We start from the raw sequence: 16,105 nt of genomic DNA on the forward strand, positions 1-16,105 counted from the left end.
GAAACGAATAGGCATATTTGAGACTAATCGGAAATACGAAAATACATAGAATATAAATCGTGTAAACTTTTCATATTGTCATCTATTCGAGCTGTCAAATATTGACAGTATCGGATTGACATATAAGAATATTTTTAGTGTCGTACAACCTTGGCCATGTGTGTGGTTTTTAAGTCGGTTTTAAGTAGATATCAATTTTGAACAAAATTATACCTGTTCCATTTCGCTTTCCATTTTCTTCATTTTCTGATCATGTTCCCTCTTTTCTTCCTCCATCTGAGCTAACGGATTCCTGTAACGAAACCATGTTTATAAAAAAAAACTACAAAAGTAATTTCTACACACTCGTACAAAAACACTCATTTAAATCGAGTGTGACATGCGAGGGGATTTTAAATTAATGTGTTTTAAGTCAATGTTTAAAAATTTGCAATTTTACCAAAGAAATATGGGAAATTGCGTCATTTAAGGGTATTATTGCAAAGTTCATCTCAAGTAGGAAGAATGGATTAGATATTGAGATTATTGTAAAAGTGCTTCAAACGAAAAGCCGATGCGATGACGTATATGAAGCTTTGATATGCAAATGTACATGCACTACAAATATACACGACACTGAAGTTACACTTAAAAACCTGCATGCAGAGACATAAAAGACCAATATTTGGAAACTTTAAATTTCCGTTCATGTAGTCTGTGCGGAAAAGGAACCGTCGTGATTGGTGACCGTCAAAATTAAGTAGATAATTATTGTGACTTTATAAAATGACGAAGTCATTGTCATTTTGCATAATCGCCACGCCGATTCTCTTTCCGGTACTCTAATTTAACTCCGTTATATGTTAACGGTCTGAAAATGAAATCTTTTCTAATTGTACCCAATAAAACATAATAGATAACATATATGGGGATGCGATGAGACTTACCAGACGGTCATGAAACTGTTCATCAATCCTTGCGGGCAGAAACTGAACACCAACACAACCAGTTAGCATACCAATGGCTGTGCATACGCAGTGACATCAAGCAATGCATGTTATTTTACTCGTTTTTATGTAAAGTTCAAGCTTTTCATGTTTTAGTTAAACTGTATATGATCAGTTCAGAGATCAACGTTAAATTACGAGACATTTATGTATATGAGACGAGTCTTGCCGAGTCACTTTCGAAGAATTTTGGTAGAATGAAAGTGCTTTGGTGTTAACATTTTGTTAGACTAGTGAGTAATAAAACACGCCAAACATTGGCAATTATGCAAACGAACAAAAAACGTGCAACATTCCTCGGCTGTCATTGTTTATTCAGACCGTGTACAAATTTTGACCAAATTTACATAACACGTGCATTATTTAAATAAAAACTGGGCGAAATTACAATTGCTTTAATGCCACTGCGATGTTAGTATTATGATTCATGAGGTGGTCATGGATATTTTAATGAGCGTACAATTTGTGGATTGTTTATTAAAACCTCCATGACATTATGATGTCCTGGTGATTTTTTATCTATAAAGCAATTTTATGCCAACTTAAAATGCAATATTATCCGTGGTAGAAAGTTGTCAAAAAAAGACTCGACAATAATGCAATCGACCTTAGGAAAGAGACAATAAATGTTTATTGTATGCAGTTATACTTTTACATTTTCCCTCTTTTTTCAAAGCCAAAAGTTATATAATGTATGACTAAAACATTTACTGAAAGGAAGCTCAAACATTCACTTATTTTAACATTTGAATTTGTATTAATTGTTTTAATAGGAAATATCTTTGAAAGAATATATATACAATGTAAATTTATTAAATATGTTTTTGACAAAGCTCTGAACAAATCTAAAACCAATTTTTATTTCTTGCAATATTTTCACAAATATTTTTATTTTACGCTCTGTGTCGTTGTGTCTACAGTGTCCAATAATGCAATAATCTCTTTTCTAAGATGTTTATCGCCACTTATAGAGTAATTTAATCTTAAGTTTTTTAATTAATTTTCGCTAATCACCAAAACATCCACGTATTTCATTTCTGCATGCCCAAGCGCATATATATAACTAATAGGAGTTGAAAAGAAAATAGCGAACTCGAAGATGACCAGACATGCAGCAATGTAACACAATTTTAGTTTCGGATTCATATATAATTTCCGATTACTATAACTTACGAATAACTGACCGTTATTTACGATAGATATCCTTAGAAATCGTCTTCACAAGAATAAAGATGTAGATTTTTCATCATAATAGGCTGATTTAATTGTTTTGGTGAAAATAAAATCTAAAAAACGGGTTTTAACGTACGGTAATTATTCGTAAGTTGGTTATGGTAATAGGCATGTCTGGTCACCTTGAAGTGACGACATATGTAAATACCAACCCCGTCTACATAGGTTGTTAGTCATCATGCCTCCATTTATAACTAAGAGCGCTATTATTGGAAAGTAAAGGAAACTTAAGGATAGTATTTTTCATACAATTTAGTTCTTATTTCAAAACGCATCATAACTCAGTTTAAGTTATTGTCATACATACACTATTCATAATGAAATACAACAGCTCTTAAAATCAGCCGTGTCGCGTTCTGGAATAGGAGCCAATCCGTAAATCACATTGTCTTCAAGTCGAAAGTACAGTAGGACAGTAAACTCGTTATATGTTAACGAACATTCGAATTTTAAAAAACGTATCTAGTATTATCTAGTAGTATTTTTTAAAATTCGAACAATTAACGAAGTGTGACAGTGCAAATTGGTGCCATCAACAAGAATCCCATAATTTCTTTAAATAAACCTCAAATATATTTATAAAAAAAGTTAATTTCAATAACGTGTCACAAGGTCAATAAAGGTCACATGACCTTCGGTTGCCCTAACATATGACAATGTGATCTATCAAAGTGAAATTATACATACTTATTAGAATTGATCCTGTGCGGTTTGCCGTCGTGTGAAAGGCCAGCTAACTTGCGACATCTATAATTTTCATAGTGAACTGAGCTGGTAACATCTTTCAGGTCCTGAAGATGAGTCCTTATTACCATGTTCCGTAGCGCCAGGAAATCGCAGTGCTCGAGATTTTCAACTGGAATTTGTTATTATTTATCAGGAAACACATACAATGTATTTTTATTGGTCAATTTAAAACAAAGGATTTATTACTTGTATACATCTAGATAGTTTTAGTAAATATCACAAACATCAAACCAGTGTTAGTGGCCACTCTCTCAAACAATCATTAAAGTTGTATATTTAATTTACGTCTCTTGGGTATTCTCTATTATATGTTTATGTAATAACGTGGTATACTTGAATAATACGGGTATAATTGAATCAGAAAGTATACTCCTAAGTGGTCTGACTTAGGAGTATAACTCTATACTCCATACAATATAACTCTCAATAACGGTTTCAATGATAAAACCAATAATAAGCTTAATTGGCAGAATTCAATATTGCCAACCTTTTATTGGTCTGAGCTTCATACAATAACACTAAATCTGTATAATTAAAATCAAAATTTTTATTTTGGATATATACTCTGTTGTTATATTTTTATTCTCGAATCGTATCATGGGCTTCAGTTCACTGAGGCTCTTAGGATTATGCTTATTCGTTTGGCGTCACGGATCAGGGATCACGCCTGTCAAGTGATTTTGTATTAAACCCCTAGTAATAATTAGGCAGAAAGCAATGTTCCAGATTCGCAATTTCAACTGGGATTCATTGAGGTTTATTAGCCTTAAGTGGACAGTAAATACGTTTTCAATTGGCTGTTCCGCATTTCAATTAAATCGTTCAGGTAATTGGAATATATGAAATGCATAAATTGAACGAAATTGATCGGAATGCATTTAACAATTTTTCAGAGTTATTGATTATCAGGCTACTTGAGTCATGCATTACGCTTTGCGTAGTTACGTGCACTATACTCGTATAGGGATCTTTTTAGGGTTTTTTTTAAATTCAATAATTTCAATTGTTTGTATATATATTGCCCAACCAAGCTTTTAGAACCAGCGACTTGTCTGGTGTAAAGTTATTTAATTTTTATTATTTATCAATGTTAGTTATTTCGACTATGTATTTGCGTGTTGTTCGCACGAGAATGTAAGTGCGTGCCCCGATTTCACCATGCCTCTCATGCTGATAGAGGATCTTTGACAACTTGAGAAAAATGTTTGTTTTTAATTTATTTTATTATTATTTATTACTTAAGATGTCATGTGGAACATGGTGTAATCGTTGCAGCTCCTTACAAACGTTGTGTAAAACAAAAAACTTGGCGAATCAAAAGAGTGGCGGAGAGTTTATTGCCAGTTCTTCTCTTCCGTTCTACGCCCTTGATTTGAGAACTGGCAGTAAATGTAAAATTAGAAGCATTTAATGTATATTACTTTTTTTGACATTCATAAGTGTTCATTGTGTTACTTATATGAATGAATGATTTTTTACTTTGACTTTGAATACTTCAGACCCCTAAAGAGATAAGCATTTATCAATACTTTATGATTTTGTGTAATGAAAAAGCAAGCATCAAAGCAGCAGTGCTCATAATTCGGCCAAAGGATTCCGACCACAGATATTTTTGTTTCAGAGACAAATGTAATGGAAGCATAGTATTGTCTTTTGTTAACATAGCTTTTACACAATAAGAAAACACTTTTTAAACGGATTGAAGCTATGTATTATTATTATAAACTTATAATTATTTACATAATTTCAACGTGACCACGCACGCTGTGTGCACGCAAAAATTTAAATCCAAAATTATGTAAATAATTATAAGTTTATAATAATAATACATAGCTTCAATCCGTTTAAAAAGTGTTTTCTTAATAATGGAAGCAGCTTAGTTTTTTATATTCTAATACACAAATATATATGACCTACCCTCCGCAATACCCCAAGGGTACTTCCGGCCCCGAATACGTTTTCCATCCTGTTCAATGACCGTATTGGCACCGACCACCGCGAATGGCACTCTGTTCCGAAGCGTCTTAGTCGCATCTCCTTCGCCCTCCTCACCCGTACTCTCCGGGAAGTCATAGATTTTGATCTTGTGCTGATTTATTTCTTTCATTATCTAAAGATATACAGATAATATTAAATTTAAACATCTTCTAGATTATATATTGAGCACGTTTAATATCGTAAAGACATAAGAAATAAGTCTTGTACAAGTTCACAAAACCATCAATTCTAGAATGTAAGGTTACATAGTATTTATTGTTTTTGGTTAACATAACTTTTACACATTGAAAGAAAACAATTTTTTTAACCGGATAAAAGCTATTTCTATTATTATAAACTTATAATCATTTACATAATTTTAAATTTTTTCCGACGTTTCGCGTACTCTTCAGGGTGCGTGGTCACGGTGACTGAAGACAAAAGGTGTTAAATGTCAAAAGTATCACAGCTGCAGAGAAAGTTGTGTTGTCTGTATTTATTTCCCCAGAGTTGGTATCGACTAAAAGATGACGGGTTTTTGCAGAAATGACTCACGGTGTCCTCTATTTTCGCGTATTGGAAACGATGGAAAATTTAAATTTAAAATTATGTAAATAATTATAAGTTTATAATAATACAAATAACTTTAATCCGGTAAAATAATTGTTTTCTTACAATATAAGGTTACGCTTTTCGATGGATGTCCCTGTTACACTTCTACGTTTGTTTTGCAACTCTTACTCTTTTTAATAACAAAGTAGAGACTACAGTAATAAAACAAAATTTATGAGAAATTCATCGTATTAAAAATTCAGTATCAAAATATTCTGATGAAATAAGGCATTTCAAATAGTATACCTCATGTTTGGTTTACTATTTTAAATGCCTATAAAATCTCAAAACTAACCTGCTCTTTAAATTCCATACACTCCTCTGGTGTCATGGTATCCGCTTTAGCAATAACTGGTATTATATTAACTTTATCGCCGAGCCGCTGCATGAACTCTACATCGAGGGGTTTCAACCCGTGTCCGCTCGGCGCAATAAAGTAGAGGCAGCAATGGACTCGCGTGTCAGGTGGCGCCGCTTGACGCGTCACGCGAGACTCCGCATTGAGAAACTCTTCGTATTTTGATTCCACGAAGTCGATAATTGGTTGCCAGCTATAAAGCAGTTTTACAGAATTTAACGCATTTACTATTTCATATGGGCTCAACAGGGATTTTTACTTTAGGGATTTACGTAATATACGGGTTCCTTTATTATGTGGGAAATTGTATCAAGTAAATTTTCCAGTTCCATTGAATTATAGCAATGACCACTTAGACCCATAGTAAAGCACACTTATGCAAGTTATATGGTTAGTAATTCTATCAATGAATTCGTATAAATAAATAATTCAAACATTTATTAGAATTATTCAGTAGATGTGAGAATTGTTTATTTTTTGAAAAGCGACGAACAAGAATATGCAATAATTAATTTAACCTGGTACGTTAGGCTTCTAATTATAATCCAATTTAAAAGATTACATTCGTTGTTTTAGAACGTACGAATTATAATTTCAACTTTCGTTTTCACTTACTAGTTCTGACTAGAACAAGTTTTAGTCATGCACTGAAAAAAGCATCTTTATGAATATTTAATTATTATATAATCCGGTTATGTTACAACATGTTTATAAAGAAACTCAAAACAACTAATTACACCACGACTCGTTTGTAGTAGAAACATTCTTAAACTATAATATTAGTATTACATCGAATGAAAGTAATAAACAATAAAACAATTTTAACCCTACGCTTGGTGGGTGAGGTCGTGCGTTCGAATCCTGTACACTAATATATTTATATTTTAATATCTAAAAGTATTTTCAAAGCAGTCTTGCTTTTAGCTTAAACCAGGGTGAGTTGCATGAGTCACATATTGGGTTTGCCAGAAGTCATACTTTACAAGTCTCGACTTGAACTCTTTGAAAAATCGACGGCAATTGTCAGGCTGACCTACTTGCCTATAGTGAAAATTATTTACAGGTCTGAGGCCAAGGTTGCGTTTTAAATTTCCTTAAACATATTTTAAAAGGCAGCCTCTTTACCTAAGGCACAGTCAAACATAGATGATAGAGATAAGAAATCAATATATTACCAGTTACTATTATCCACCGCATCTCCAAATCCTGGCGTATCAACGATAGTCAATGTTAGATTAACGCCATTTTCCTTCAACAGTACAACACTGGTCTCCACACCAACTGTCTTCTTAACCCGGAGCGATGGACCCGGGTGTTTGTCCTTATCGTAAACATCGGTCAGAAACAACGAGTTTATTAATGTTGACTTTCCCAAACCGGTTTCACCTGAAAGTTAAGAAATCAGGTGTTATCCAAATAAAAGTTTAAAAAACATTTTGTTGAGTTTAAATACCTATCAAAATTTACCTAGGTATATCTACCCTCCATCAGTGTTTGCCTGTATGACTTTTCCTTTTCGAGAAATTCACACTTCCTTACGAAATTGGGACGCGTTAAAAGATCATCATATCTAAATATCATCCCAATTTCAACATCCAGACATGCAGGATAAACTGTCCCATTTTTTAAGACTTTTAAAATATAATTAAATTTATCCGATCTAATATAGATATTGTAGTAGCTAGATTATCCATCGATTATGGAGATGCATAACAATTTAACTCCAAATAAACGAAGCAAAAAAATAAAGCAGGCCATAAACCCGAGCGTATTTTACTCATAATTTTTATAATTCGGTAATTATCTTTTTGTGGCAACCAAACATAAAGTACTCGTTTTCACGGGAACACGCGGCAGATATAATAACTTACTTATCCTATTTATGGTTATATCTTATATAATGTTAAAAATATGAGTAATGGGGTGTGTCATAAAATATGAGTGAGTTTAAGAGAACTGTTTGCATGTTCTTCGTGCTTTGTTTGATGCAGATAACTTCTCGGCTCTCGCATATATGGAAATGTTTGAGAGAAAGCTTAAAAGGAAATGTTTACTGTAATTGTATCTGCCATTTCAAGTTGAAAAGTTATGAGAATACTCCGAAAGAGATTGTTTTTTATCTTTATGGTGCCTGGATTTATAATTGTGTGGTGCCATATTGTACGGAAATTGTATGAAAAAATGTCAGGTTGAATATGCCCCAAATAAGCATGGCCCATCATCTTCGAATTATCGTTTAATAATTAGTATTAAATTTAGTATGTATTTTCACGGTCTTTCATTTACCGTATTAGGTACATCGCAAACTTATTTAAGACTATAAGTTCATTTCGGAAGTACGTTGCTATTGTAATCAGGGTTCCCTAGTCAACACGCTCACAAAATAATGAGGCAAATAGCGAAACGGGACCTTTGAAAAACTCACTAAATGGCATAAGAGATATCTTTCAGCACTAATCAATTTGAGAAAAAAAGGAAATCCAGCTTTAATACAAGCTTTTAATTATAATACCTAGTCATTCGTCTCAGAACATTGCTTCAGCTCAAACGTTGCAAAACTGATATGGTTTTCATGTAAAAGGGAGTTACTTTAGACAAACTTACCAACAACCATTAAAGTGAATTCGAAGCCCTTTTTGACTGCTTTCCTGTATACTTGGTTAGGGAGATTTGCAAAGCCGACGTAACCATCTAGTTCTTTGGTTTTGGGTTTTTCTATTTTAGGTAGTTCTGGTTTTGGGGCAACCGGTGGGTGATCTGGCTTCTGAAAAATTATAACACTTTATATATTTTCATACAATGAACATTTTTATAAACGTTAAATAAACTAAACATTCGTGCAGTTGTTAGAAAGTAACTATTGCGTACTCATATATAATGAATAAGTTTATTTATTATACAGTCTTAAATGTCCATAATCAACATATTACTAGATAAGTAACAGTTCAGATAAACGTTACTTAACGTTTTATTTGGTAAATTATGTTATAAAAATATGGCAATTGTTCTAAGTTAGAAGAAAAACAATAACTCTCATTATATATATATATATATATATTATAATGAATTGACCATTTATTTACAGGTACCTAAGAAATTATTTCAACCTCCGGGTTAAACGTAGTGAACTTGTATTTAGTAAATTTCGATAAGCTAAAATGTGAATTACTCAAAATTAACGGTTAAATTCCAATTCTACAAAATGAACCAGAACTAATCAAAAACATTGATTAGCATCAGTATTGCATTCACAAGTCTATTGAAACAACAACTTTATTAACTAACATTACCATATCCAGACAACCAAATTAATAACGGCCAAGTAAAAGTTAACGTGAAAACGGGCAGAAATCATATTAAATCCACACTTATTGTCAGTAATAAGACGAACAAAAATAAAAGGAATACGGAACAACGATAAGAGGAACAGAGGCAATCAATGTGATTTAAAAAATTCACGTACATATAAACTGATGGCGCCGACCTCAGATCTTTTACGACTGATAAAATATTCCCTTTTTTTTTTCATTTATATAGCATTTTTTGTTACAGTACAAAGAAGTAAATTCGTTAAAGTAAGATGTCAGTTATTACCTTAATTATATTCTCTGTGCTCCTGAGTGGCGCAGCAGGCGGAGCTGATGTTGGTACAGGCGGAGCGGGCATTTGTGGCGGGTTGGATTTTATGTCAACTGATGCGCTACTAATCAACTTCGCTGTACCATTCGCTTCTACGTGGTTGTTCTCTTGCGGCTCCGGGAGAGTCGCCGAGCGTTTCGCGAGCGCGTCCTTAAGGGACGAGGGCGCTAGCGGCGGAGCGGGCGGCGTAGCGTTTGGCAGCCCTGTTGCGCTCACCCCGCCGCTGCTAACTGATTCAGACTTGAAAAACAGCTCGCGTTTACTTTGTAACTGCAAAAAACACACACAAGTTAGCATTTCGTACGAGAAAATCAAATTGAAACTTATGGAAATCTAATTAAGGCTTTTTAATTTTCCTAATATTCTTCTTCTTTTCTATATATTTCTTTAAGACTGCCTTTAAAAATATGGCAGCCATTTAGAGTACTTTAGATTTTTTATTAGATATTTAATACATACATAAGTCTTAAACAGAGAAGGTAATAAACAAGAATATGACGTGACGTATAATTCCTTTATCAAATAACTCCCACTGTGAGGCATGAATTCATTTTGTGAAACAAGAGGCACTATAGCGATATAATCTTGGCTCAGGCTACAGCTGGATATATGGCGTCAGATGACTCATCGATACCAAGGCAAAACGTGCAATGCTACCCATAGCGATTAATCATTGAATGCATTTAGGTCCAAACACGTTTACGTTGAGTACTTCAAACACAACATTTGATCAATTGTTACACGCTGTTTCGGAATAATACAAAACCAGTAAACTTAAACCCGTGGTTAAGTTGCGTGTCCTTTGATTAGTGATTTAAAAGCAAGTGTACTTATTATTCTCGCCCATGATTAAACAGACTAAATGTCACATCAAAGTAACGTATCAATATAAAAGTATACAAGCCACATTCACACAATTCTTTATTGGCTGTACAATCGTGCATATACAACAAGAAATCTAACAATAGTACATCTCATAATAATGCTTATTAGAATCTCAAAGGTATAATTTTCTATCGGCATGACACTTGTATCAGAAAATTACAGCAATTGCACTAATGATTGACCTGGATCGAAGTCAGTTCGCTAACAACTCTGAGGTGCTTTGAGGAAACGAAAATGTACGTACCGTTACCAAAGGCTCAAAATGAGAGTCTCGTTTCTCAAGTCTCACTACGGTTTTATGCATATGAGTATTTTGCGAGTGCGAAATTCCATTCGGCCATATATCGAATGCTGTACTTACAATACGTAATAATTATCAATACTGTAACGTAGCCGTATAAAAACATAATGTACACTATATATGCTTATTTTGGATTTTTAATGACTGCCAAATTTTTTTCTATGATTACATTTCTTACTGAAAGGTTTCGATACAAATATGTTTAGTACCGTATTTACGAAGCATGCACTGTACACAAGTTATACTGGTAATATCTAATTCGTTTCATAAAAAACCCATTGTACGAGCCTCCTTTCTCCATGACACAATAAAAAACTGTTAACAATGGGAAAATACTTACAGTATTGAATTCATGCTCCGGATTGTGAACTTTTTTCTTAACCATATTAAACAACTTATTTAAATACATTGCAATACATCACAAAATAGTGAACCGTCTAAATAGGACCACAGCGAACGAATTAATGAGGAAACAAATGACGAGCAAACATACTTTAGGGTTGATAAGAACTAGATTAATTGACCTTCACAAATAGCATAAAATAACGTTATACACCGGCATTATTAATAACAACAAATTTGTTATTTTTGAATTAAGACGACTAATTAACGTCATTCATTCCTAAGCTCTAAAATTGGGTGTATTGTTTAGATTAAGCTAATGGGCCTACATGTTATGTGTATATCTTAAATGTAATAAACTAATTGTTGGAAAGTTATATAAATCACTTCTCAATATAAATAACAGATTTTTGTATTATGGTTAATTAATATAAACAGTAACCGTTACACCGTTCAAATACTCATCATGATATTTGATATTTCGAATTTCAGATACTGAAAACTAAGTATGAAATCTAAAAATTTATTGCTATTTAGAACGCTGGAAATCTTGATAAAGCTGCTCTCTTTTGAAACATTTTCAGTATAGTTTCTTTTTGTCTTTTAGCGTCTATTGTTGCAGTATTGTTGTCGAAGGTGTATTCATTAGGTGACAAAGTGAGACAGAGCATGAAGTGTACAATGTAGTCATGCTACATTAAACAATATAGCACCTGGGGACTCATTTAATATGGTTGGGTTGGACCTTGGTAGCCCCCTAAAGAGTTAATAGTTGCATTAAATAGTACAATTGCGTTGTAACTGAAGGTATATATACCAAACCACAGACCGCAAATAATATAGCTTATAATCTAGTATACATTAGAAATTACATGTGAATGTTAAATTTCCCTCGCTTCGAAACGAGAGACTTTTCTGTGTTTAAATTACTACTCAAAATACATAACTATTGCTTTAAAGTCGATGTCATCGGCTACATTGGAATCGTATTAGTAAGACACTAGAGTGTAGCAGCAATAAATAATCATGACAAGTCAAGTAGAATTGTCTGCACCACGTCTTGTCAATCGAGCCTAGTTCCGTTGTATGTAAATTCAATAGTAAAGCAATTCAGAGGCTTCCGGTAGAGGACCCTTCTTACATTTTAAGTATTCAGTATACACATATGTTCCACTATTAGCGACAATAACGCCAAATCAAACTTTTAAGGTCTCAGATTTCCGTATCCGTTTCGCCACACGCCGTCGACATTTTGGTCTAAGTCGGTATAAAACTGTAATCGGGTCTTTCATTTAATGAAAATGTACTCGTAATACCCCAAAAATACTGATCCTATAAAAATATATTAAAATCTTGGCATCCCTTCATACACATGTCTTTGGCTAACAAAAAATAAATTACTCATAGTGTACGGTAACACGATTTACCTACTAACAAGCACAACCGGCTTCCTTAATACCTCTGACTCATTGCGGTCACCGTAATAGCAAGAAAACTCTTAACGAATCATAAACAAGATTGAAGAAGTCTGATTAAGGTTCTAGACATATGGGAATACTAGTTCGATAGTTACAAAACCTGTTACAAAATGGAACAAATTTTGTTATATATGGCTATTTTATCAACTGTTTTTGTTAACAACAAATACATTTACTTTGTTAAAAACTGTAAAGCTGTCAATAGTACTGTATTCTTCGGCTTGTCATTCCATCAAATCACATATTTCCCAGTTATATATATTTTAAGTTGTCAAATTGGAGGGTTATAAATTTTACCAATGTTAAATTATGTATTAACTAACTATTAATTTCAGGGTCAGACTCAGAAGCGTATTTTAAGTCATAACACATATGTCGAAAACGTTTTCGACGATTATATTTTGACATTCCGGAGACTCGAATGTGAATTTCTCATTATCGTAATTAACTTTGTCATTTAATTTCTTAACCTTATATAATAAGATTGTCTTTTTTGAATCAGTTTTGTACATACGACAAACGATTAGTCTCTGGTCATTGGTACGTACTAACACTGTTACCCAAACAACGTTACGTTCCCAGCCACGGGAAGTAACATTAATGAATGCACGTGCGCTAACAATCATAGCCAACTGTTCAAGCTTTTCGAATTAACTAATATATAACAGTAGCTTATAGCTTGCGATTCTGTATAATGGAATATAGACATTTACGGAACTATTTTTTCTTCTACGATTTATGGTAAGCAAATTCGTCGTGATTGTCAATTTGAGTATTATCTAATATATAAGCTTACAATCAATAAAATTTTGTTTTAAATATAATGAATGTAAGGTTCTCAATGCTTTACATTAGGATAATACAAAACCCCATTTAGTAGAAAATGTCACGAAACAATGGTTGAGTATTCCTTCAACAAACACGACCAGTTCCGCATGATGTATTTTCTTTGAAAGTTATTAATTAGCTATGCATTGAGCAATTGAAACACAAATACAAAAGAATGTTAATGAAATACCTAAATCTAATGTATGGTTATAATGATAAGAACAAAAGGAAATGTATGTACATTTATCTGTAGTTCAAAATTCATTCTCATTAACGAATCGATTAACAGTTAATCATATTACGGTTAATATGGTCTAAATATGTTTTGAAATCCTAGTTAAGGAACAATGAGTATTTTTAAATAACAATAAACAAAAACAGGATAATATTTAAGTCAGAACTCATTATGTTAAGGCTTTTTATTAACAAGTCTTTAATAATAATTAATAAGAAACCTGGGTATTTGTCCCACTTTTTAAAACATTAAATAAAATTAATAATGAGTCATCTGATTTCACTACGTCATGTCCAAAGACGATAACTGCAATTTAGGTCGACGCTGTTCATTTAACATCATTGTTACTTTCTCCACGATTGCACTTACATAGATATTATTGAATAATACGGTTTCTACATACAGAAACCGCTAGTTTGTTGTTCGTGAAATTATGCCTCCAATGCGACAAGGCGTTATAGATATTATTAAGTGCCAGAGAATCCTCCACAGTCATGTAACTAGACACAGAACTACTTAATCTATTATGCCTGTGCGAAGCCAAGGCAGGCTAGTTATAGGTAAAACAAATTAAATCAAAAAACCACTACATTTATGCAATGCTGTTAAATAATGAACCGCTATTTTGGATGAATTAATGAAGGGATCATTTTCTTCCCCGATTAACGAAAAAACCGTAACAAATATTAGAATTAACTTCATAGCTTATAATAGGATAAATAACAGAAGTGGGTGGATGATGTTCAGGCGTGGGCAAGACTGGAAACTCGAATGAATTAACAATAATTTTCTATAAAAGCATAAGCCTGCAGACCTTGTAATGAACTTTCTTACCTTAGAATCATTATTATGATAGGTTCTTATTTTATATGAAAGTACGCCGATAAGTTTGTATGATTCGATTTATACTAAGGATATGCAATGTAAAATATCTATTGTTAAATATATTAAACACACGCATACATTGACCCGGAATATATTTTATAAATCACGCGAATACAGTGTCCATTTTGTCCTGCATTACAAACATCTGCAAACTACGTGGTTCAGAGGCAAACATTTCATCAGAATCGAATATATTTAACATAAATGTTTCGTATTATCACTTCAGACAATATTTAAGTCTTGCATTCAGTTAATTGTAATAAAGTTTAATTTAATTGACACTTGTAAACGTACAAAAATTACAATAAGTACACCTGTCTCACGTATCTTAAAAATCTTTAAATAGCTTTATTTATTTTATATTGCAATTATTAATATAATTAATTAGTTTCAGATAATTTTTAAAATATAACACAAAACTTCAAATCTTTATAAATATAAAAATAAACAACAGTTGTGGATCTAAGTAACTTCATTATTTGAACACAGACCATAACCCAAAAAAAAATCCTATTTTCATACAATATTTGAAAACTGCTATCGCTTTAATACTATGTGATCTGAGACATATTGCGGTTGTGATTTACTATAAGAACAAGTCAATGACCTAGTCGTCGGCTATTAGAAATGTATATGGATTGAGTTGTCACTAAGCCGATCAATAGCAGCAAATGTTTTAGAAAACAGACAACTTTCATGTTCATATCAAACTTGACATGTTATGTTATATATTGTGGCAAGGAAAATATTAGAAGGCATAATCAAAACCTTTAAACTGTAATATAAATTACTATACATAAAAATACGAAGTTACGTGTTTGTAAAACACTTTTCATACCACAGCTATGAGAAATTAATGTTGATATTTTTTCTATGTAAGATTAGCGTAAATAAAAAGGCAGAAGGCGCATCTAATATGCCTAATATACTATATACTTATAGCTTGTATAGTGCATACTAATAAAACATAATATAATATGAGGGCATTTCTTTGTAATGAAACGTTGCATGTTGTTATCTGGCTATCTAGGCGCCAACTTCGGTTAACTGTCACTCACGTGTCGCGGACACTATCTTCGACGGTAAATCAATAAACATCTAATAATTCATTACATAATTCACGCTATTTCTACAATTTACCTCTACTTTTCTGCGCAACGACAAATTTCGCCAAATCTCCCTGGGACTTGTCCATCCCACCTTGGATTTATCAATACCACTATCGCCAACACTACTCGCACACCTTGTGAGTTTAGTTTGTCCGTTTGATGCCATATTATCCATTCAACTCACATAAACCGACTAGATGCACAGATAGATAATCCTGCTCACAACACACATTTTGCACTCACTTAGGTTTTTATTAATAGAAACGTCTAATAAAATAAATTGTTATGATTTCATATTTCCACAATATTCGTTTTTCAATTTAGTCAATAAGATAAGTTTTAAATGGTCTGTCTCAACTTAATGTACGCTCACGTCTGTCGGTTTGAGGTTAAGTTACCGGCAAAGCCGGCTGTTGGCAGGAAACAAGCTCCCTGGCCCTATCACGTGGAACGAAAGCACGAACAGATGTTTTTAAAGCCTACGCCCTTG

The 16,105-nt window shown here is 32.9% G+C and overlaps 1 protein-coding gene across 8 annotated transcripts in view; it reads right to left on the reverse strand.

Annotated features, from left to right (window-relative positions):
* LOC123715981 (septin-7) overlaps positions 1-16,105 on the reverse strand; it is a 31,010-nt gene that overhangs the window by 3,000 nt on the left and 11,905 nt on the right. For 6 of the 8 annotated variants that reach the window (XM_045671394.1, XM_045671396.1, XM_045671393.1 and 3 more), the window contains 7 exons: positions 9,508-9,822; positions 8,518-8,677; positions 7,089-7,299; positions 5,851-6,106; positions 4,884-5,076; positions 2,907-3,075; positions 214-292 (listed from right to left, as the gene is read on the reverse strand). In XM_045671394.1, the coding sequence (XP_045527350.1) occupies positions 214-292; positions 2,907-3,075; positions 4,884-5,076; positions 5,851-6,106; positions 7,089-7,299; positions 8,518-8,677; positions 9,508-9,822 (1,383 nt within the window). Of the gene's footprint in view, positions 1-213; positions 293-2,906; positions 3,076-4,883; positions 5,077-5,850; positions 6,107-7,088; positions 7,300-8,517; positions 8,678-9,507; positions 9,823-11,078; positions 11,185-15,646; positions 16,040-16,105 lie in introns of those variants that run through there. The other 2 variants (XM_045671390.1, XM_045671392.1) reach the window with 2 other exon arrangements.

This window comes from Pieris brassicae, chromosome 11, assembly GCF_905147105.1.
Source record: "Pieris brassicae chromosome 11, ilPieBrab1.1, whole genome shotgun sequence".
Taxonomy (NCBI): domain Eukaryota; kingdom Metazoa; phylum Arthropoda; class Insecta; order Lepidoptera; family Pieridae; genus Pieris; species Pieris brassicae.